A 25,890-nucleotide genomic window follows, 5' to 3' on the forward strand; every position below is an offset into this window, starting at 1 on the left:
GCTACTATTCCTCCCCTGGGAACAGGAAGCAGGGCCGTTTTATTCACGTCTTTTGGAATGGGGATTGGAAAAATCCCTCACTGCATCATCAGGGACAGATGGGAGGGAGTCATAGATCATGATGACCCCAAGATCCACAGAGAGAATGGAGGCTGAATTTAGGGAGGGCATGTGAATAAAAAAAATGTGGAAAACCAGCTTGTGTACTAAAGGAATGGAAGAGACCAGACAAACATGGACAAACAAATAGTGATGCTTACCTCAACGACATGTGTGGAGAAACCAGCCTGAGACATCTGGAGACCAAATGCTGTCCCGTTCTTACTGGTTCCTAGAATTAGAGCCAATAGCGAGCTTAGGGGGAGGTGACGATCTCCTTTACTGGCTTAGAACTCCCTACATACCATTTCAGCTTTCGTCTTAGAGCGTGTTATGATGAGTTATGACACAGAACATATTTCAATGTGAAAAAAGAGTGCTTAAGATTTGCTCCAGAGAGACTTACAATGCACCCCACTGCGGAGATGGTGTGAATGTTTTACATACTGCGGTTTTTCAATGTACTGTGGATATAAAGCATTTCAGTGTGCAGTGCCCTTGTAGCTACCTTCCAAACTGAATATCCTCTCCCCCAAAGCATCCACAATGTCTTTCAAGGCAGCTTCATCAGTCACATTGAAGAAATGCTTATCATCTGGATCAGTGGCAATGTCTTTGATTTCTTTGAGAAAAGCCTTTGCATCGATACCTCTGCGATTGTAATAGCCAAGGACCTGGAAAGAAATAGTGTGGAGAGAGTCAGAATGAACTCACATTCATAGATTATTAGACAGTCTGGAGCCATGGGCAGAGCTACATGGTGGACAGGGTTGGCCAGTGCCACCTTAGCTGTGATACACTACACAGAATAAGGGAATGCCCACTACAATATCTCTGTGAAATTTGAAAGTTCATTTCATCATTGTCCAATAGTGAGGAATGTCAATGAGTGTAGCGTCGTGCAGGAACAAGTTCATGTTCAACAATTGAGCAAACATTGGCCAAACTTATTTGAAGACATTGACTTCCTACAGTGTGTTTTTAGCTACTGTTAGCGAAAGATATTGAATTCATAATGCTAACATGCTTCATAAGATGTAGCCTAATCTTATGCTAACTATGAATTTTTGTAGCTTTGTAGACAACAAACAAATGCTGCTTAGGTGTGTGCCTTTTATGTTCAATGGGTATCCTATTTAGGGCTAGCCACATATGACATCTTCAGGGAATGAGCCAGTGCCACAAAGTCTGTCAAAAACAGCACCTGAATGTGACCTGAGCTCTAATGAACTCATTAGGTCTTGATCAGTACTAGACCTTGGTGCACCAACCCTGTGGTTTTGGAACAGAAAACAGTTAAGTGAAACTATCTTGGCTTCTACAAGTTCTATTTGGACCCATCTCTGATACAAAAACCCTCTGGTGGAAGGTTCTACATAGACTATATGGGTTATCCAGAGGGAGAAACTGAAGAGCTCTTAAGGATATTAGATTAGATTAACTTTAAGAGTTCCTCAAAGGTTCTTTGGATGGTTTTATTGTCTAAGGATAAAGGATCCTTCACCTTAAATGGTTTTCAGCTTGTCCCTTTAAAGGTTCTTTGTAGAACCATGTAATAGACAGAAAATAGGGTTTTAAACAGATGCTAAGAACCTGTAACTGTCCAAAGAACCATAAAAACATTTGGTGCCATAGGGACAAAATTAACAACCCTAAAGGCGTCTAGATTAAACCTTTCTCTAAAAGTAAACTCACTTCACACACCCTCCTCAATGTTTTTTAGATGGCAAATTGTTCTACCTTCTTTGAAAAATATGGTTACAAACAGCACCCCAAAGCATTCTGGTTTGTCCATCTGAGGGAACTATTACTGGTTCTGTGTAGAACCCCTGTTGAGATAGTTGAGAGTTGGACCCTTAACGATCCAAAGAACCGTTAAGAAACACTTATCTGTAACAGTGTAGCTTTTTAAAGTATTCTTGTATTTAGAACATTTAATACAAACTAAACTTTCTGCTGTGGTGTTCTACATGAAATCTTGAAGGATTCCCACAGAGGAAACCAAAGAGCCCCTTAGAGTGCTAGGCAACATTTTTAAACATTTTTTTTAAGAGTGTACCTCCTCAACTCTAAGAGAGGATATTGAGCAATCTAGCTGCTTTATGTCAGGATAATTATTAGCATTGCCTAACACTGACCGTGCTGCTCTGGGCTTCAGTTTATATCTCACTGAGGCAATTTTGTGGTTCAGTGAAATGTACACGTTGAATTTTTTTTGTTTCACTAGCATTTTTCTTTAGTACTTGCATTGGAACTGTGCATAGACTTTTATTCAAGCAAAATAACAAGGAGAAATTAAGGATATAGAATGTAAGAGAAACATAAAGAAGACTGACTCACAGCAATGGCATATCGAACAATGCCATCTTTCTCACAGTCCTCGATGACCTGCTTCAGGTTCGGGCTGTCATGTGATTCTCCATCTGTTATGACGATCATGACCTTCTTGGCTCCTCTCCTTCCACCCTGTTTAAAGGCCTGAGATCTAGAAATAAGTGTGACAGTAACAATCCAATCCCTTTAGCTGTTTATCAATTAGAAAATAGAAATTTAGCAATTAAAAAGCAAGTACTGCAGTTTCACAAATTTCTTTACCATGTATGTGTGAATGTAGGAAGTAACAGTTCCTAAGAATCCTGGAATGTACATTATATACAGTATAAATGTAATGTATTATATAACATATATGTTCCCGATAATGTGACAAATGTGACAAAAAAAAAAAAATATATATATATATATATATATATATATAATTGCTGTGGTATAAGAGAAATAAAAGACATATAATCTACTACAGGGTGATAATGTAACTTGGGCGGCATCATAACCCTGTTGTGGGATATTTTCCTATAATAGCATGCCCTTTTGTGTTTTATTCCTTACTTTCAATGCATTATGATTAAGCGATTCACAGGATGTGTCGCAGTGTTTGCTTTGTGTAGGTATCTTGCATAATCCCTGTTGCTTATGTGTGAGTAGATGTTCGTAGTACCGTGCCACATTAATGCCTAACGCAGTGTTGGTCTCCTCTCCACCTCTCTGTTGTATTTGTCGGGCCGCCTTCACCACATCCTCCACTGATCGGTAATCATTTAGCTGGAACTCAGTCACCACCTTTTCCCCATACTGTACCACACCAACCTACAACACACACACACACACACACAAACAGTATCTCATGTATAATTATGTGATATACATAGTAAATAAGTGCACTTTTGCTAATATTGTAGTTATGCAGTGTCTAGCTTTTTATGTGCTATACCTCAATAAATACAACTGATTCATGATAACTTTATTGGACTAAGTCAAGGATAGGTTCAGGTGGATAGCATTTGAAAATCAGTTAAAGCCTATCATTATCATTACATAATATCTGAATACAAACTATACCTGGATCTGCCCTGGTCCAATGTAAAATTTCTGCAGAATGTTGATGAGAAAGTCTTGCACTTCATACCATGGATAAATGGAATTAGAGCCATCCAGAACAATAACTATATCCATGTAAGTCTCACACCCTGAAACAAACAAACAAAAACATTTGCAATCAAGAGACAATTTGCTAATTAGCCTGTTGTGACTCAGGTTTGAGTTTTGTTTAGAAAATAAATACCACAAGCGGAGAAGATTTCAAGGCTGTCAGTTTCCACAAAATCAAGTGTGTGATGGCATTCAAGCTTTATAGCTTTTAGATGTTTCAGGAATGGAATTCTAAATTCTTTTTGATTGCTCGCATCTCGAAAATGTCAAATGCCGGCCATGATCAAAAGAGAATCTAGGAATACCACACAAAGGTCCCCACCCAAAATGGTGCCTAGTTAAGTCAAGGTGCAGGAGATGTGCAGGTGTGCCGAGCTTACTTTGGAAAGCTGGAGCGATGGTGCGTGAGAATTTAAAGCTGGCGTTGACCCTGGAGCAGATTCCCGTGCTGTAGTAGGAGCTACCACATTCATAAGACCAGAGAGGACCACATGCCTGAAAGTCAAAGAGCTCCTTCAGTTTCCCTGCAGATTTCTATGCACAGATATACAATTTGCTGTCTAATATAAAGCAGTATTTTATTTATGGTTAAATGAACTGTTCGCATTTAAATTTATACTTCATTTAAAGGGGTACTCCTGCGTTGTTCGGCCTAATTTCTATCTACCCCATTAATAATGTGAAATTACAACTGATAATATTCCGATGCTGATAAAACATTGGTTAATTAGAACTCACCCTTACTAAAAGCCTAAAGGCAGTTGCTGTAATGAAACTTTTAAAATTTGCAACTGGATAATGCATATTTGCTGATAATAAAGGTCTTACAGAGAGGCAGCTATGAGAGAAAATTGTAGTAACATAGTTCTTATATTTATTTCTCTAACTTTACAAAAAGTTATTCATGCATTGTTGAAGGTTTTGTCATATCCATGCATGCATTAAATGAAAAGTCAGACACATCCTTGTATACTTATGTGAGCTACACTGGATATAAGATAAGATAAACTTTATTGATCCCACAGTGGGGAAATTCACTTATCACAGCAGCTCACAGACAGTTAAAGTGCAGGAAGAAAGAAAAGGAAGGAAGAAAGAAAAGTTAAAACTATAACTATATATGCACCCTTAGGAATAATAAAAGAAATAGAATTATATAAAATTATATAAAATTTATAAAAATATTGCACATATTGCATATGTTGGTCACCGTTAACTTCAAATTCTTAAATTGATAATTTCATCTCTGAATGTAGAAATTATACAGAAGTAAGACTAAGAATATGTTTTATAAAGTCTGCACAAACAGCTGCCCTTATAATTTCATTATAAATTGGTCCCAAGGAAATGGGTTCTCCGTTCTCTTTTGTCAGTACAGAGAAACTTTCCAGGGAAATGACCTACACATTACAGAAGCAGTGGATAGGGACCTGGTTAAAAAAGCTGAAGCGTTCCTTTAAATAACTTAAATCAACGTTTGAGAGTTACCTGGGCTTGAATAACTTATTAATTATATATGACATGAAGATGGAGGAGACTTTAGAAACCGTTTCTCTCTTTAACTCACCACAAAGCTGTTGTCTTTAGGGTTGGAGGTGAGCGTCATCCCTAGTCTCATTTTATCTTTACGTTCGGAGACATTCGTCAAAGATATCTTTCCTTAAAGAAAACAAAAATATGGGATGAAACAAATTTCTAAAACAAGGCAAGCAAAAATTTGGGAGACTATGCACCCTAAATGCCTGACCACATTGGATATGTACCATATGTCATTTTCACAGTCTGTCTAGCCAGTGTCAGCTAAATCCACAGCATGCAGACTCTGTAAACTATATAACACCCACACAAACACACACAGTGTCCACACAATGCTGCATCCACATATACAATCCCATACATATGTGTGACATGTGCAGGAACAGATGTGGAAATGTATATAAACAGAGGAAAGAATAAATCACAGTGATGGTCCCCCCTATAGCGTTTCACACCAAAAGCTGCCTGGTAACACTTTACCCAAAACCACATCTCTAAGATTCATCCACTTATTAAGAGACATTTTGTGAAGTAATAACACTGGCACAGTAAAGAGTTATGATGCCTTTAAAGTTTATTTACATAAATAACTGTACAGGCATAAACCACTGGAATGTGTAGTGGAGATAGAGTACCTAAATTCAGCTTTGTGCAGCTGGGGCCTGGGATTCTTCTGCTTAACGAACATTTATACACATCACCTGTCTGGTGCTGGCCATTTGTTTCCAATGGAGCTCCAACCAGCAGCCTAAAAAAAAGTAAACAGAGTTGTTTTTTTGAAGATAACAAGTGGTTCATAACAGAGCTGTAATGGTATACTGGTTGGTATACTGGTGTACATGTCTCCATTGTGCTATAATACTCTTCCCAGTTTGAATTTACTCTAATGAATGTACTTTAATGTACTCTATTTCCCTAATAACTTAATATGTGTAATAACTAAATATGAATATATTTTTTGGAATGAACAGATACAAACAGGAGGTGCTCTAATAGTTTTATTTACTTTTTTTTTTTTTTTTTTTTTAACAAAGTATGCCAGAAAGGTTCACAGGGCATCTGGTTGAGACTAGGTGTGCATCAGGACTGAGATCCTGCAGGACACAACAATAAAGTCGCAAAAGAGGGAGGTTTTTACTTTCATGCAGGTGCAAGCGACCAGATATGAAACTTGTGGACAGAGCAGACCACGTTCATGAACAGGAACATACAGCATTCATTCATTAATCCTTAGTAACTGCCTGATCGGTTTCATGGTGATTTAAATTAGGCTACTAGTTTGTTTATATTTTCGTAAATAGAACTAACTACTTTTGTTTTCAAGTGTTTTCGGGGGCATAGTGGTGGGTTTAAAAAAAAAAACCTTAGTTTAAAAAAAAAAAAGTTCAGGCCACACACACTTTGGGTTTAACTCCAATATGGATATTTGGAGCATTAAAGATATAAACAGTGTAATATGCTATATCATAATCTTATCATAATGTAAGACGATCTTGATACCCTTGAGCACAAAGCACAAAAACCCCTAAAACATTGGTTTTGAATGGGAAAGTTTAATTTTTTTTTTTTAATTAAACTGCTTTGTCCTGGTCTGGGTCATTGTGGATCCAGACTCTATCATGGAATATTGGGTGGGAAGCGGGAATACACCCTGGATGGGATGCCAGTCCACACCCACATTCACATCTAAGGGCAATCGATCTTAGCCAATCCACCTCCAAGCATGGAGGTAGGAGGAAAGCAGTGAGCCCTGAGGAAAACCCATGGAGCCTCAGGGAGAACAGGTCAAACTCTGCATAGAGCCAGTAACATGAGCTCAGCATCAAACCAAGGACCTGGAGCTGTGAGGCTGTAACACTACATGCTGTGTCACATTGTGCCCACAACATACCCTGTCATATGTTATTCCTTACTTGCCTTCTTAATTTTGTCCTAAAAACTTTTGCACTTTAGACTATACTCTAAAAATTGGATATTGGTTTGGATTGTGCTGTGGATTTTTCCTAGTATTTCCTGCTTTTTAAGTTCAGGTCTTAGAAATCAACAAAAAGATCCCAAAGATATCATGTAGCTATCGGTAGACTGCTTGCTATTTGCTCAGTAAATGTTGGTAGAGTTGTAGAGAAAAAACAATCCAATACCGTGACTAAAATGTCAACATTTATCCCAGCAACAAGCGGCTTAACAGAGTGATGTTTTTGCAGATTTATCTATGCTTTATCTGTGAAAACGTGCATGACAGAGTGTGTGATATGTAAGACTCTACAGCTGTGTGCTGTGATCCAAAGTGACACGACACATAAACATACTATTCCCCATTAACACTGGCTTGCAAATGTTACAAATAAGAATCTGCTGTAGTGCGAAAAGACAGATAGACACATCAGCAGACGTCCACCTATCCCTAAACACATTCAAACGTTGTGGTAGAAAGACTCAACAATTATTCTTTTGTGACAGGCACACAGCAGGCTTGTGTTAGATCAAAAAACTCCTAGAGGAATCATTTCAGCTTTCAGAGAGTGCGGCTCTACCAGGAGCCCTCAAACTTTATGCATTTTATATAGCAGATGCCAAATCTTTTAGGGTCTCAAAAGAGGAAGAAAATCCTCTTGAGCTCAACATTACATGATGCGTTTAGGTCACTGTGGACCTATAAATGTCAGCAAATACCTTTATAAAGCACTAAGAACACTGGGAGTACCAAACGTTAGGCCTGGGAATGGTGTTCCCTTCAGTGATGTATTTTCACAACCCTAAAGAGTGACCTTGCACCTTTAGAGAGTCTCTAAACCCAAAAGAAAAACAACTGAGACACTAATGTAGTATTAGCTGAAATGGTTCTGTAGGCCAGATACAAAACAACAAGTTCCTTTCTTCTGGAAAAGCCTGAAGATTTTATGACTTTTGCCTGTATTTTATTTGCAAGGAAAATTCCTGCCATCAGATGTTAGATTTTCATTAAAGGAACAGCTTTTGTCCATTTAACATGGCAACAAGACTTATTTGACTGTTCAACGTGGTCTAATCTTTTAAAGCTTTCTTACTCACTTATATAAATTGTTTCAGTGTATTTGGGGCATACACCTAATAAAACTTGAGGTCTAGTGCTAAGATTTTCTTATCCACCACAAAGCCCTATGCCACTTAAATATACATTATCCATGATGATGACAAATGGTTTGGACTTTCAGCAGGCTCCAAACCTGTTTGAACACGTCACGCACATGAACTGTTTGATGATGTTAAGGGGCTTCATATGTAAGACAGTAGGAGTTAATGCTGTACACTTGTCTCTTCAGTAGCGCAGATGACAGTAGCTCAGTGGACTGACACTCGATACTTGTTTATTACAGATCCAGACATTGGTGCTAGGCTTCAGGACAGAGGTCACATGTTGGGCCCCTAAGCCCTGAAGAATAGCTCCTTTTCTGCAAAAAGTAGACTGAGGTTGAACTTCTTAAATTAGCCATTGTGGGTCTGGTAACAATCTTAACTGAGTGGATTCAGATGGTGCTAATATTTTGATGGCCATGGATATTGTGATTATTACTGACATTTCTGCTGTCTCTGGCACTTTATTTTACCCAAGAAAGTTCAGCTCAGGATACAGATACCTGAACACTGTGTTACTGTGAGAGAAGGCGGCTATTTTGCATTGATTTATGGCTCTTTTGCAGCTTCTAGGCCAGAGGCATGGCGAGCTGTTAAACCATTTAGTGTGTGACTCATTAGGGTCAAGTGTCCTTCATGCACTGCTGCTACCAAGAGGGCAAGAGCGCACCTTCCCAGTATGAGTAACAAGAAGCCAATACATGTTCTCCCATAGAACATATGTAAAACAATGTCCTGGTTTGGAGAAAAATGCTATGAGGCAGAAAGGATTAATGCACCATGAGTGTTATTCCCATTAGCACATGAAGGGATATGAAGCCAAACTTCTCAGGTATCAACAGTGAAAGAGTTGAGAGTGACAAGTTGTTTCAACACTTTCATGTATTCACACACACACACACACACACACACACACATGCACATGCACACACCACAATGCAAACACCCCACAATCTCCAAATTGTGGTCTGATTCGGAGTGAGTAAAAAAAGAACTATTATAGGACATTATTAGATATTTTTCTATGGCTCAGAAACATGAACTGGCCCCAACAGAACATTGGAAACCAATTCTACTTTATTTTCCATCAGCTAAAATCCACATATTGACAACATTAAAAGTTGCTGCATCATCATTTCAGTGTACAATGATATCACTGTTACTGTCAATACTGATGACACTGTTACTGTCATCCTTTATTGCGCTAACCAGTTCATATTAACAGCAATCAATTTACAGAAAAAAAAATTAACCTATACAGACAAGTTTAAAAAAGAATCTGCACCATATTTTGACCAATTTCAACTAATTTTGAAATCATGAGGGACAGAATGTTTTTTTTGTTTTTTTCCTATTTCCCATTTTTCTGTTAGTAAAGGAAATGGAAAATGAGAAAAAGCAGAAAATTGAAGATTTAAATGCATGTTTTATATGAAACAATCCCTGTATGGTTTTGCGGGAATAAATTGGGGACATTTCTGATTTCAAAATGTATATTGATTGAGTGGTTACAGGAGAAAAAACAAACCACACTTTTTTCCCATTTTTTTGGTCGACATTTTGTACAACAATGTGTAACACTATATGTATAACTAATCATCAACAAACACCACTGCTAGCCTCCCCCCAGGTACCATAAGTTACTATTGGTTCCAACCTTGAGCAGGTACTAAAAGCTCTGTAACTAGAATATTTGGTAGTTCAACTGTTCCACTGTTCATGTGTCAAAGATTCTGGTATTTTGCGCAGTGGAAAAATGCCTTATTTGTGATTTGACAGGCCACTATAATAAATTGCTAATGCATTATATTTTGATGAATGAAATGTAAAATTGACAACTTGCGATACCTATTTGAGGTAACACTTTAATTCGGATAGTCTACAACATCCATCGACATGCCATATCCCGACAATAACTTGTCATGAACCAGTCTATTAACAGTGTCTCAACATGTCAATAGCTTGTAATCGTTGATGTTTAGTAGATAATATAAAGACTTTTTTAACTTGTCTTTCAAATCCAGTAACATCTGTTGTGTGATTATCTTTCATCTCATAGAGATGATAAATCTCACAAGGGCAAAGCCACTTCTGTGTAACACTCTTTGTGGATATTGGTTGGTCTTGACCATTTTAAACTGGATTTATTGGTCCGGCCTGCCAAACCACCCCTCAAGTACGTATGATGATGGTTTGGACTGTGGCTGGATAACAGCTATATTTAGTGTATTCAAGGCCAAAGATAGAGTCTGCTGCTTCAGACTCTCTTTAAAGCCCAAACAAAGGTCAAAACCCAGCGTGAAGGTTACACTGAAACTCATCACCTCAGTGTCAGAAAAAAAAAAACTAGCGACAGAGGTGGCAGAATAAATGCCCATTCCCTGAGGGATTTTCATATTTCTTGTGCCATCTACTCACAAATGCTTCAAAGGCACTACAAACCTAGAATGGAATTTCTAGTTAATCACACTAAGCCCATATATTAAACGGTTTTTGCCTAGCAGAAGCCTAATTTTAAGTTCCTTTGACTATGCACACTCAGCCTCTACTCATATCTAGACTCAGACAAACGTAAATTGTGTGCGAGAAGGCATTTAAACTTTGTTCAACAAGGGACGTATATCACCACTAAAGGCATTACATTTCAATGGTCCATGCAGAAGAATGGAAAATGAAATATATGCATATCAGAAGTTCAGATCAGAATAAAAAAAATTCTGAAGTGCCGCTTTACTAAGCTCTAACCAAAATCAGCTGTGTTTCCACTCCTGATCTGCTGCTCACTCACAGGTCCTTTATTGAGTAATTCCCTCCCTTTCTTTCTCTCTGAACTAGGATTCTGTTCCTATCTAAACAGACTGGGTAAATGGCGACAGCAGAAATACTGCAGGAGGCTTTTGGTTGTGTGTGAATTGAAAGTTTATGACATTAGTCATACTAGGCGATTAGAGGCACCAATGAAGGAATTGATATTAAAAATAGTCAGTAGATTGCACAAGCCTCTATGATATTGAAATGACCAATACAAAAAATGGGTGGAAAAGGCACATACATGCACACAGCTTTACATTATCCTTCCTGTAACTGTTACTATTTACTGCATTAATTAACATTAAGATGTCATGAATTTCAGCATTAATAAACCACAAGTAATATTAACAAAAAATTTTTATAATAAAATAAATAATATATATAAAAAAAATTAATCATTTATTTATTAATTATAATTAATAATTTATATATATATATATATATATATATATATATATATATATATATATATATATATATATATATGGTGAAGGTATCACAATACAATCCACCATTGGAAGAAGACTTTGAGAGCAGAAATATAGAGATCATACCACAAGATGCAAACCACTCATGGCCAGTAAGAATCGGAAAGCCAGATTGGAATTCGCAAAGAAATACAGAGATGAGCCACAAAGGTTCAGGAACCAAGATTAACCTTTACCAAAGTGATAGAAAGGCGCAAAGTGTGGAGAAAGAAAGGATCTGCTCATGATCCAAAACATATGAGCTCATCAGTCAAGTACAGTGGAGGTAGTGTCATGGCTTGGGCTTGCCTGGCTGCTTCTGGAATGGGCTTACTAATCATTATTGATGATATAACTCATGATGGTAGCAGCAGAATTAATTCAGAAGTCTACAGAAACATCTTGAGCATACATTTCACCTCCTGAAGAGGAGACAGAAGGGAGACACCTGCCAAAACAAACAACAACTGAAAGAAGTTGCGGTATCAGCCACAGCGACATGCGTTGGGTTTCCCAGACCACCACACATATAAGGCCACGTAAATGAACAACAATTAAACTGCAGCATGTTATTAAATGTTGATAGCATATTAAACTCTCATCTCCAAGTGTAAATATTAGAACATGCTATACAGCCTCAGTTCTGAATTGGGCCAGAATCTGAATTGAGCTTAACTGTACATACTGATGGTATGAAATAGTGGTTATCATTTTGCTTATTTTGGTTTATTATTTTCAAAAAAGAACATCAATTAATACAATTGTTAGTCACCTTGTTAATGTTAATTATTGTAACATTAACATATTGTATTAATCCTCAAGTACATGGTTTGTTCATGTTAACAAATGCATTAATAAAATCAGTAAAGGCAGCCTTGATGTAAAGGCTATTACCTGACACTCACTGCATGTCAGCAGGAATAAAGGTGCATGGACTAAATGTACAGCCATGCGGCCCCCTCCTGCAGAGCACTTCCCACTTCAAAGATCCCAAACAACCCAGTGCTTCCACAGACTACTGGATTCCTAGAATAAGCAACACATTCATCATCCCAGAAAAATATTCGGTGCCCTAAAACATCCGCATTGGACCCTGAGAACTGCACAAAGCTAGCTGTGTGGAGCAGTGTGTGCTTTAAACATCACAGAAACTAGAGGAATTGGTCAGGTTTCACTGGAAGTGAAAGTGAGTGGCTTGAGATGGATGTGAGGAAAGACTATTTCTTGACAGTAAATGTGGAGTGAAGTTGACATGTATGATCTAGGATCCAGATTTCCCCAAATGTTTCACCTCATTCCAGAAGATGTTGATTTAAGTTCCACCCAGTTATAAGTCTAATTCTATCTGGCAAAGACACAGGATACACTAAAGGTTTTAAATTAACAAAATGAACAGGGAATCTTTTTTTATCTTATCTTTTTTTTTTTTTTAAATAGTTGCTTAACAGACACTTCTGGCCATTCAGTCTTCATTTAACTCTTAATTCTGTTGACCCTGAGGTTCTGATTAGCATGTTTAAGCTACTAACTAGCTAGATTGCTAGCTAGGTTGCCTTATGTTATACCATGGATATAACAATAAAATAATAAACAGTAAAATAATAGTAATAGTAATAATAATATGGTCTATTTAATGGTCAGCACAGTATTGCTAAAAGTCTATATCTAGTTAAAATATTATGATGCAGCAGTGAATCTGCTGTTTTAGGGTAGCTAGCTGCCAGCTACCCTAACCCTAACCCAGCTGCCAGCATAACATAATAAATCAGAGAGTTAAATGGAGTCAACTTAGTTTCTATTAGAAATGATTAAAATTTCCATCACATAGTAACATACTGTTCGCATAAACCATTGGTTTCCAGAACCACCCTGTTGTGCATTCCCATCCAATATAACCCATTTGCACCACTTTTATTAATAGAACTTCATGAAAATGTTTTCTAATATATCATATGAAAAATCGTCAAATCATGGCCATGCCAGGCGTCACCAGGAAGTCTTTTTTTCACCATTTTGGACAAGAAAATTGCAATGTGATGGGCACCTAATGCATTGGTGCCATCTTCTCAGATCAAACATCGAGTTCTAGAAAAATTGTGCTATGCAATAGATCTCACTGATTGAAGTTAATCTAATGGTTTTGCTGAAATGATTCCTCAAAAAAAAAAAAAAAAAGGTTAGTAAACTCATACATTGTTCATACACTGACAATATTTTATATGCCCATAAAAGTTGAAACCACTTTGGCACCATAAGTTCCTTTCAGGCAAAAACAATGCTAGAGCCCTGTGTTTAAAGTGCAATATCTTTTATTGGCTATGTAGAAATTATATCTGATTTATGGCTATGTTTAAGGCCGCTGTAGGATTTTTGTTTGACCTTTCACTATTTCATACCTGTTTATTGCATTTACATGTTGATGATTTGACTTTTTACTAGCTTTTTACTTTGCCACTTTGCCACTAAGAGAGTGATAAGCCTATCAAGATGTACCTGCTTGCTTGTTTTAATCAGCCACTTACTGCATTTGTGGAACATAGAGTTTGGTACTTGTAAAATGAGAGTTACAGAGCCGTTAGCCTGTAATTACACAAAAATAGGCTCTAATGTTAAAAATGTCTCCACTTGCTCGGGATGCACAAATTCATCTTGTGTAGTCTACATCTCTTACTTAGAACTGTAGTATTTTGTGGGGGTTTGGGAAGACCAGAACTGACTCTAAATGTACGGTGTGTTTCAATGTCTTGCCAAGACATGAGGGACGATGGAAAGAGACACCTCTCTGGTCCATGTACTTCTGAGACTTACTGACCACAATCGACTAATAAGGGCTGCCAGACCCCCTCTCAGACCCTCACTGTGCCTCTGAAGCTCATAGAAAATTTCTGCAAACAGCAATGCAGGGGGTCCAGAGAAAGAAAGGAAGACCAAAATCTCTAGTCCCAGTGACTGCTGACACTCATAAATTATTATTTTATTTCTCGTGTAGGAAGGCTAGGGAAGAGGAGCCAGTCCCACTCACTCTCACTTTGGCATTACCTAATATTGGCATTATGAGTCATATTCAAGCTGCTAAATATGTTCTACAGCTGCTTTCAAGGGATCCAGTATAATATAACAGCGTAGGAGGAAGGAAGGAAAAAAAAGAAAGCCTGGAGTTCTCTTTCTTGAGGATCTGACATGTTACTTGAAAAAGTACTTATCAAGATATTTCCTGAGTGGACTGCATGTCTCACACACTCTCTTACATTCACACACAGCCAGCGGTGTCTCTTAGCGCCTAAAGCATTTCCCCTGTTCAGACCGATCAAAAGTATCCTTACACCATGTTGACAATTAGCTACTGTTCCTCCCACTCCCTATCGCCCAGAGCTGTGCCAGTGTAAACACTCAAGCTTCCTGATGCTCACACACACAAAAATATTGCATTAATTTCCAGCTCCCCATGAAGTAACCTACTGCGCAAACTTCCATTAACTCTGTGGAGTCTGCAGGCATTATGTTACATAACTACCTTTGACAATCCTGTAGTGTGGTTAAAAAAAAAAAAAAAAAAAGTGAATAAAAAAAATTCTTTGTCTTGTTTCCTGCTTTTCTCAGTCAGTAAATGCATATGACGATGTGGTTTCTCTACAATGCCTCGCAGATTTACAGCAATGGGTATATGCTGTAGAGTAATAAATTGTTAGAAATCTGTTTGTGCAATTAGGGCACATGAATGCATGTTTGAAAAGCCTATGTGACATAAAAGCAACCTTTCAGCTTTTAGGTTTTAATATAATAGCTGCAGTTTTTGTAAAAAAACAGCCAAGTGTCCCTACAGGGTCAAAACAGTGAGTGTTTGAGCACCACCAAGATATAAAAACATGCCCCCATGCACACACATACACATGCACGCACACACACACACACACACACACACACAGATAGAGACACATACAGAAGCCAGGCATACCAGGTATATATATATATATATATATATATATATATATATATATATATATATATACACACACACACACACACACACACACACACACAACACTAAAATTTCCTTTAGCCAGTAAATGATTTCCAGATGTGTTTTGACTGATGGGAAGAGAGAGAGAGAGAGAGAGAGAGAGCGAGAGCTGGGCTATTTGGCTGCTGCTTTGTTGATATCCACTAATATCAGCACAACTAAATTTATAACAAACTTTCTGGTTCCAGAAATACAGGCCTGGCATTAAGCATTTACACTAAACTATGTGGAGAATGTAAACTAGGGAGAAGCATTTTCATCATGGTCTGGAGAGCAATAGGAATGCCATTGTGATTATTCAAGGTGGCAAATAAGTTCAAATCATTGTTGTCTACTAAAATAGCTCTCTCCAGTTACAGGCTTGCTGTATGCAGTATGTTTACTCTTAATGGAAAGAAGTACTGATATTCAATTTGCTAATTCCTAAATACCTTGATCTGGTCAATATTACATAATTATAACAAAAGTGATTTTGCATCAGAGCAAATTTCACTTCAGCAGCTCCCTTTAGCCCTATTTAGATGATTCCATGACTATAATCCAGTACAAATCAGCAAAGCCTGGAGAGGGATCATTCCAGAGCCAATTCAAGGAAAACTCCACCCTCAAACACATGAAAATTGTTTATATTTAAATATGTGAAACATGCTTAGGGATTCTGGTGCTAATTTGTCGGTTTTATTTTGTTATGTCTGTGAGAGGTTAGCGGTTGTCTGCTGCTCTGATGTCACAGGGAGACATTGCTAGTGCAATTACGATGGCATTTAATAGTAGAAAAAAATCAACAATCTCAAGCCCAAGGTATAACTGTCAGGTTTTGCTGTTAGCGCCCATATAACAAGTGAGTGACGTTTAATATTGTTAAAGAGAAATCCAACACAGAAGCAGCGGGGACAACAAAGCTGGAATCAGAGTTTCAAAAGCTGAGCTTTGTTATGGCAGAGACTCAGCTCAGCTAGATAGCGAGCTATTAGATGAAGAGGGTGATGGTTCTGATGGTGATATTAGCCTGAAACTTTGGAAGCCGATCTGTTTGAGCAGTGTGTACAGATGAGGATGACAAGAATTGAAAAGATATCTTTATCCCATCTGATAATTTTATCCCATTCCTTGTAGTTCCTAATACTCAGTAGAATGTGCTTAAACTATTTACAGTTTGTTTTGATTTAATCAGCATGAATTCACATATGGTTAATTGGTTAATTAAGTCTACAGGAGTAATAGACCATAACAGACCTCTCATAGATGTGATTTGAGGTCAGAGTTGGGGTGGTAATTGGGATGACAAGACTTACTTCAGAGTTAGAAAACTTCCACAACCTCCCACCCCCACAACCAGATACAGAGAACTCCAGATGGAGGAGAAAGTCCGAAGCCTGATTAAAGATGCTTTGGTTATACCATAGTTTGCAAATTGAAGCTAAAACTCATGTTTGGGATTTAGATGGAGCAAGGAAGCTGATCTAGGCTGTGAAATCCAATCAAGGAACTGTCTTTACACTGCATTTTACAGTAAATGTCTATACATATTTGATGAATGGATACATACATAATGATTTAAAATGATTCGGAGTCATTTAAAGTAAGTAACCATCAAGTAACCATGATGTAATGATCTAACCCAATAATCAACAAACACACACACAGTTTCTGTGGTCAGCGCACACACAGTAAAGATGCCAGTATCCTCACTGATGATGTCATATGGATGGATGACAAATGTTCTGCTCATTCTACTCACAGCAAAATTTATTAGAGGTTAACCACATAAACCATGATATTAGGAGTTTTTCTGTGGGATTTTGGCAAGTAACAATGGTGGGTAGAAAGAATAATGTTTTCTTGTTTATATAATAATTTTTAAATTGTGTACAATCGACCTTAAATGCACTTATAAGAAAACACTGGAGTAAGAAGGTCTGCTAGAAAAACGTGTATTTTTCCATTTTCCAAATATGTATAATGCACAGCATTGTAGATATTTCATTGTAGATATTACATTTCACACTTCAACCCAGATAGCTAAATGGCAAAATTGGCAAAAATGCTACATAGAAAGGAAGCACAAAGTAAGGAAATGACAAAGGGAGTAAATGAAGAATGACTTCTTACCATTTCTGTCCACCAGCGATGTGTTGCTGTACGGTGTAACCGAACTGCACCTGCTTTGGGCCCTTGATGACTCTGTGGCTCTTGGTGTCTATGTTGAAACAGTCATGGAGCCCTGCAAGAAAGCAGAAATGGGTCAAACACAAGCCATCCAAAACTTTTTTATTTATTCTATTCATTGGCAATGGTGCTAATTATTGAAATATTTTGCAGAAACTGAAACACGAAACTGTTAGCGCCCATATAACAAGTAAGTGACGTTTAATAGTGTTAAAGAGAAATCCAACACAGAAGTAGCAGGGACAACAAAGCTGGAATCAGAGTTTCAAAAGCTGAGCTTTGTTATGGCAGAGACTCAGCTCAGCTAGATAGTGAGCTATTAGATGAAGAGGGTGATGGTTCTGATGGTGATATTAGCCTGAAACTGGAAGCCTATCTGTTTGAGCAGTGTGTACAGATGAGGATGACAAGAATTGAAAAGATATCTTTATCCCATCTGATAATTTTATCCCATTCCTTGTAGTTCCTAATACTCAGTAGAATGTGCTTAAACTATTTACAGTTTATTTACAGTATGAATAATCTATACCTAAAGCCAGCAATCACACCTCAAGCATCACAATTTTATTCATCATACTTACATTTTTCCTGGAAATTAATATTGTGTAACCATGTAAAAACAAACTATTTAGATGATCAGCTTGGAAATAAGCATAAATGTTTTCTCCCTGTATGCAAACCTCAGTAAGAAATCTGTTATCACTCACTATGACTTCCTACTGAAGCACAGCCACCCCCCAGTGTGAGGAGCATCTGACCTCTGGGACACACTAAAACAGCAAACACTCTCATGGAGGTCCACTGTCCATCCCTGTGAAGATCAGCCTTCTTTCCTAGCTTACAAAGAACCAGTATGTGCATTCTTTCAGCTTCAGCTGACTGTCCGCCACTCATTCAACATGCCTTTGTACAATAGAGAGACTGATTTGCCCCATCAGGGTAAAGTAGAACCATCAGTCAATACCAGAGACAGAAATGACATAGTCAGTTAAGTGAAGATAAAAGAGCTTGTACCCAGTGTTCTGTTCTTTGCTGACAGGAGTGGAACCTGATGTGGTCTTCTGCTCTTGTAGCCCATGTACCTCAAGGTTTCCCATGTTGTTCATTCTGAGATGCCTTTCTGTTCACCACAGTTATAAAGTGATTATTTGAGTTACCATAGCCTTCCTGTCAGCTCGAAACAGTCTAGCCATTCTCTTTTGACCTCTCTCATCAACATGTTTTTTTTGCCAACACAAAAACTGCCAATCACTGGATGTTGTTTTGTTTTTCGCACCATTCTGTGTAAACTTTAGGGACTCCCTAAATCCCAGGAGATCAGCAGTTTCTGAAATACTCAAACCAGCCCATCTGGCACCAACAACTATGCCATGGTCAAAATCACTGAGATCACATTTTTCCCCATTCTGATATTTGATGTGAACAGAAGCTCTCGACCTGTATCTACATGATTTTATGCCACTTGATCCAGCTGATTGGATAATTGAATACATAAGCAAGTGTACAGGTTTTCCTAATGAAGTGGCCGATGAGTGTGTAATCTTTGTTTAAAATAAATAACTGTTTCTAAAAAAAGGATTTAGAAAACTCCTTGGTGCTATTTAGTGTCCTCATCTGTACTGTAACCTCTGTATGCTCTGAAGAAACAGGCTTCTTCTGAATTCAGATAAAACTCTTGTCAGGAAAAGTATTTTCTGAAGGAAAATCAAATCCCTTCTCTCTAGTTTCCAAATAATTCACAGTATTTAATCAATAAACAATAAGCTTTAAGATAAAAAAAAAACCTAAATAATTAAGGCCAGACGTTAAGGGGTTAAAGCCATTTACTGATGATGACAGTGTGAAATGTGATGTCGGAATCTTGTAAGGGATTTACTTTTCCACTTACAGAAGTCAGTAATTGAAGAAAATATGGAAAAGAGGAGTGATGGCCTTTTGGCAGACAGGAGAAGTTAAGTTAAGCCTTTTTAGCCTTGGCCTGACATTTTAAACTATTCTTTTTTATGTCTTCCTACTTTTCACCGTCCCTCGCTCTGAATTGCTTTCTTGTTTGCTGCAGTAACATCAACGATATGCTACTTTGGTGATAAGGCTGATGTTATTGCACACTGTTTTCCAGAAAGACTATAGGCATGCTAAATATTGCTGGTTTCTCTTTAATTGCTTTTTGGTTCTGGTCCAGTGCATAAAAGCATCATGTATGAAAGAAGAAAGTGAGAAAATAAACCATTCTCTATACTGTTGCAACCAACACCCAAAATCATTTCACTGAAAGGATAAAAAACTAGAAAAGTATAAAGGAGAGAAACAAAGAAGCAAAAAGGGCTTTTCTTGCAAAAACAATCACTGATAGTAGTTTATATTCCCGTGTCAGCGGGGTCGTGATATTTCTGCAAGTCAGTAGTGGAGTAGTGTTTCTCTACAGTAATATGTGTCATGGCATGATCACCCACAGTGAGCTGGTATGAAGGCTTTCATAGAGAAGATGAAGTTGACCCTTGGTTCACACACACACACACACACACACACACACACACACACACACACATACACACGGATATTCTCACGGGATCTCCTCTCTGACTTGTCTCTCTTCTTATTTTTCTCTCTTTTCCTCCCTCTAGCATTTACCTTCTGCCTGCACTCTCTCTTAGCCAAGACTGATAATAGCTGATAACAGTCTGACATGTCTGAAAAAAACCACATCTGAACCTGATGCATAACATTACTGAAAGGTATGAATTTCTGCTCCTTGTGTACTTGACATAGAAAATGGGGATATTTAAACAAAAAGTCCACCCTGAAACACATTAAATGTTTGTATATTTGTGATATTTATGAATATTTGTCATGCGCTTAGCAATTCTGGTGCTAATCTGTTGGTTGGTGTGGTATTTCCGTTATTTCAGTGAGAAGTTAATGGGTGTGTGCCAAGCTGACATCACTAGGGGACATCTGAAACATAAGGGATAATGGTCGGGCTTTTGCTGTTAGCTCTGAAAAGTTTTCAGTGATGTTCAATCTCATGTTAGATGATGAGAAATCCAATGTAGAAGTACTGTGGATAGCAATCGTTGGACTCAAAATAGCAATCTATGAGATGATCAGCATGATAGTGTTAACAGCAGTATCAGGATCTGAGCAGAGTGTACAGATGACGAGGGGAGAAAACTGGACAGACTAAAGCACTAAAGTGCACTCTCTTTAGGTAGAGATGAAAAAAGGGCTAATTTCCACAGGCGCCACTACCATCGGGTAGTCAAAAGGCATTATGGGTAAACCTTAAGTATCCAAAGACCCATTAAGGATCATGGGAGACACTAACACTTCTACAAAATCTATGACATCACATTGACTGGACTTAATTCAGACAGTTGCATAGCATAAGAAAATATTCAAATTGTTATAATATTTAATGACAATAACATGTGATAGAATGGTGACATGAACCAGTCAGGAACATGATACATGTGCAGATGCAAGCAACAGATGACCCACCCTGCCCACCTCATCCATATCTCTATAAGGAGCCTAAGCAACTGTTATGACAGTCAGCCAGGTTAGACAATCTTACCCCCATACTTGAAAAGATCAGACCAATTATTTCTTTCAGCATGGCACCCGTTTAAATATTGACACATTCTCTACATTGTTCAAGTCCTGCCTTTGATGTTTTTTTTTCCCCTGGATTATTCTTCAGAAGATGGCTTGCACAGCTATAAAAACCAGAAACAGTTTATAGCTCACATGTGTGTGAAAAATCCATGAGTTCATTAAATAAGAAGAGATGCAAGAAAGGAAAAGTCTAATAAGCATATGATGATACTGAATGCAGTATTTTGCTCACTGATTGATTCAAATTGTTATTCCAAGTTTCATCATTTTTGCATGATTTCTTAATCATTCACAAAAACTTTAGTGACTCACTGGCGAGACTTTAAGAGTGATCACACAAACTATTCAGATTACCATCAAAAATTTTTTTTTTTCAATTTCACTCTTGCATCAAAAGGAACCAGAGGGAAAAACAGAAGAGCATGGAGAAGCTGCAGTTTTTTTATTTTAAACTCTAACGTGGCAGAGCAATTTAATACTCCCACTAATATCAGACACTCACGAACTAGTATTTGCCTTGTTTTTTTTGTGTACAGATACTTCTGCCCAGTTAAATAAACCTCAGCACCGTGGCTACTGGCCCTGCGTGTCCAGAACAAGACTGCATTGCCTTTGGCCCACAAGCAAGCTGCAGGAGCTTCACCACAGCCACGCTGACACACAACCACCCGCAGATCAACAGCAGTGAGGGTCCCAACCAGAGACAGATTCAAGAATCAAGAGGAGAAACCACTGACTATTCCCTGACCTCATATAATTACCAAGGATCCCAATTAACAATGACGAATCTGATCCTACATTAGTTTCCTTACTTGAGATGCTTTGTGGAATCCCCCATCTCTAAGAGACCAAAAGTCCACCGGGTCAACAGAGAACCCTCAAGTCAAGAAAACTATAACTGGAACAATTGAATCAACAATACTGACATTGCATTCCCCTGGGACATGAGCCACAACTTTAAAACTCAATCAACTCAAGACGTGGTGGTACTCAAATCTGAAACAGATGACCCAAAGTCTTGGATCATCTCAAAAATAAAACCATAAGAGACTTGATCTGACTTACACCAAAACTCTTAGATGAAAACTCAGAACAGCTCTCCACCATAAACACATTTAAGGTAAAAACAAAGCTCCCAGCTGTATGTGATCACCATCTGTGATGGACAGAACCCCTCCACACATCTGCTTGTCTCTCACTCATCCCTCTCTTCCTTCACAAACATTTACATGTGGAGCTGCTCTGTTGCTAATGAGGCCCGATGCTGCCCATCGGCCAGGATTATGAGCCAGCAGATTTGCTTCTAATAAATTTCACATGCCTGAAATTCATCCTTCCGACCGCTGAAATATTCTTGCACTCCACTCTACATAGTGTCCACTACTATGTATGCGATTTTTCTTGGAAGATTTAACACAAAGAGAATGGCAAAACCAAACATCTATCGATCCATGCCAGCTTTCCTGCTGTGTGTTCTGGAGTCTGGAAATCTCATCACAGTGCTGATGGAGAGACGCTTTGCAGGGGACAGGGTCAGTGGCATGAAACAAAGTGTGAGCTCTTACAAAGAAAATGGGCTGGAAGGAAGAGTTGGGTGCTGTCCAGAATGCTCTAGGTCTTCTGAGCCACACAAAATAACCACAATTACTCATGAGTGAAGGTACACAAACTGCTCCATTGGGTGATATCCATAGTAAAATAGTGCTTGCAATCCGAATATGTATATAAACAGCCTGAAAGGAAAACTGGAAACATGTATGTACAGAAAGGAAAACTGGACAATGCATGTCCCAAAAGGAAAACTATACCTATACACAGAGGTGGTAAATACTCTCAGAAAGGTGAAGTACATCTTCAAATTCTTCACTCAAGTCAAACAAGTAAAAGTGCAAATAACTTAAAGTATCAAAGTAAATCTACAACAAAAATTCACAAAAGAATAAAACCTCTGCCTCAAACCTTGCACTGATTTTACTTACTGATGATAAATTAACACCCCTTTCAACAAGAAACCAAAGAATGGGCACAAACATTAGCTAAGGCTGACTAACAACAGTTTAATATTTTCAAATGTTAGCTAGCATGATGATACGTAAGTCTGATGACACAAACTAGCTGAATGTTAATTTCTAGCTTGTCACAATACAAACCACTTTGATAAAGACAAAGTGTTGTACTGACAGATTCTTGTCTCATTCTTCTTGTCACATCTGTAAACATTTAGATTTAGATCGAGTCTTTCTAAAGCTAAAAAGTCAGCTTATGACTTGTGGAGAAATGTACAGATGTAGTGTAGAAAATGTGAGTAGAAAGAGTGCTAACCATACACTCACAGAAAAAAAGGGCTGCTTGAGTGTATTTTTTGGATAGCTAAATGTTCTTGGGTTCATAAAGGGGATTGTATTTGGAGCTCTCCCCTTCCCCAAAGGGACAAACTAAATAACCACTTAATGTTCTAGACTGCATTTTTTTTTCTTTTTTTTTAATTATGGTAAGCTTTCATACACATTAGTTCATGCGAATTGCTACAAATCTGTAAGTGTGACACCATGTTGTCTATACACATTTTCATCTTATTTAATATTAAAAGGCAGGACCTGATGAGACTCAAGTACTGCATAAACCTTGCTTGGCCAGTAAGCAGTCTAGACCTCCATCTGGATGACAAGCAGCTGAAGGAAACCAAACATAGAGCAGGCTTTCCCACACACATCTCTCTCTTTCTCTCTCTTTTACTCATGCACATTAAATGTCCTCAGACTTGCACTATTTCCATCACATTACACATCATCCACCTTCAGAAGCTGTCTGAGACATTATACGTGACTTTTGGTCTGTGTCTTTCCAGCTCTTTTGTCTGTTTCACCAGTAGATAAATTAGTTCCTACTAGACAAGAAGCCAGGATTTCCAGCCAGCAACCCAATTTCTCCAGCAACACAAATATTTACACACCAGCTAAACTAATGTTTCAGCACAAATTTGATTTAGAACAGCACCAAGAAGTCATAATATAACATTTTCCCAGCAATGTCAAAAAGATAAGGATGTCAAAAAAAAGCAATTGCTCCAAATAATACCAATTATGTTTTATGAAATAAATATAATTCCTTTCTGAATATGTCAAAACTAACTGTGAGAAAACATAATCTCATTAATTAAACTAACCACAATGAGCTAACATCCAAATGAAACAGGTTATATTATATAACCTGTGGTCCTAATTATGTCTAGTTCCATGTCTTATCTTTTATAAGCGCCAGCAGGACTCCACTTCACATGACAGAAGAGTCCATTTAAATACGCCTGTGTGCACTAACCGCCTCAGGATAGCACTCAGCTGCCAGACTCTCGAGCTCTCTCTATAAGCTGCTGTGATTGTAATTTCACTGCTAATTGAGCCAGGCTGTCGCAGGAGACCAGCTTTTTCCACATTCTGGCATGTATTAATGCTTTTTGCTGGATGTCAGGTAATATCACCTTTCATTTCAAAGCACTGCTTGAGAATGGCAAAAAAAAAAAAGGGATCCTGAGAATTTGAATGTGCAAGCTCAGCATCTGTCAAAGCAGAACGTTTCTGGCGAGAGAACATTTATATTGGTCACACACATGACTTTGGTATTAACTCTGGTCTGAGAAAGTTCCGACTTCTAAAAAAATCCAAAATAATCATTGCCGTAGTTGCCAAGCAATAGAAAGCAAACAGCTCTGTTTCTCTTTAAAGAATCCATCAAAGGGACATCTCTAAAGATGCATAGTCAAAGCAACAGGAGCTATATCACTGTGCAAATACACACACACACACACACACACACACAAACACACATACACACATGCACACACACACTCACCTGGCCATAGGCACAGGGTCCAAATCAGCAGAGTGCAGTAGTACTCCATGGTTGTGAGTATGTGTATGTATGTGTGTGAGAGTGTGTGTATAAGGGCAGAAGGTCTGTCACTGTGTTCTCCTTAAAGCTCCAGGCCTGATTGACTCCACTGCTGCTGAAAACCTTCACTATATCTGGGGGAAAGAGGAGGAGACTGTGGCCAAACGAAAAGGAGGTGCACATTCAGCCAGCAGGCAGATAGTCCTGAACTCTCACTCTTTTTTTCTCTTTCACTCATGCTCTTACTCTCTTCTCACTCTCACTGCCTCTTCATCATTCTATTAGTTGCCTCAAAAAAAGTTATTGCATTTTTTTTTGTTTTCTAAAAAGTGGCATCAATTATGTAGCCACTAAAATCTGATAGCATTGTATATTAGTATTTTAACATACAGTTAGACTATGCATACAGTCTCAGAAATAAAGATAATAAAATGTGTGCTTGGGGAACCATCAAGGGAACAACCTTCAGTATGTATCGTCCCTCTGGAAACATGAAACCAATATACCTTCAAGGCATAATTGGACCTACTGATGTACCTTTATGTAACTTTACTCTAAAAGCTAATGAAAGGCAAACCATACATGCATCTACTGGGATAAAACATACAGACTAAAAGTATAAAAAAATGTACACTTTACCTTTATTTCTGAACAATGGAGAAACAAAATATCATATGCACAAAG

At 38.0% G+C, this 25,890-nt stretch overlaps 1 protein-coding gene across 1 annotated transcript in view; it reads right to left on the minus strand.

Annotated features, from left to right (window-relative positions):
- itga11a (integrin, alpha 11a) overlaps nt 1–25,305 on the minus strand; it is a 56,639-nt gene extending 31,334 nt beyond the window's left edge. The window contains exons 1-10 of the mRNA XM_026937780.3: nt 25,168–25,305; nt 17,647–17,758; nt 5,757–5,869; nt 5,153–5,244; nt 3,966–4,080; nt 3,496–3,623; nt 3,095–3,243; nt 2,440–2,584; nt 608–773; nt 261–331 (exon numbers count right to left, since the gene is read on the minus strand). Coding sequence (XP_026793581.3) covers nt 261–331; nt 608–773; nt 2,440–2,584; nt 3,095–3,243; nt 3,496–3,623; nt 3,966–4,080; nt 5,153–5,244; nt 5,757–5,869; nt 17,647–17,758; nt 25,168–25,216 — 1,140 coding nt within the window. The 5' untranslated portion in view covers nt 25,217–25,305. The remainder of the gene's footprint in view (nt 1–260; nt 332–607; nt 774–2,439; nt 2,585–3,094; nt 3,244–3,495; nt 3,624–3,965; nt 4,081–5,152; nt 5,245–5,756; nt 5,870–17,646; nt 17,759–25,167) is intronic.
- Between the last annotated feature and the right edge of the window lie 585 nt (nt 25,306–25,890).

The sequence above is a fragment of the Pangasianodon hypophthalmus genome, chromosome 25 (genome assembly GCF_027358585.1).
Source record: "Pangasianodon hypophthalmus isolate fPanHyp1 chromosome 25, fPanHyp1.pri, whole genome shotgun sequence".
Classification (NCBI taxonomy): Eukaryota; Metazoa; Chordata; class Actinopteri; order Siluriformes; family Pangasiidae; genus Pangasianodon; species Pangasianodon hypophthalmus.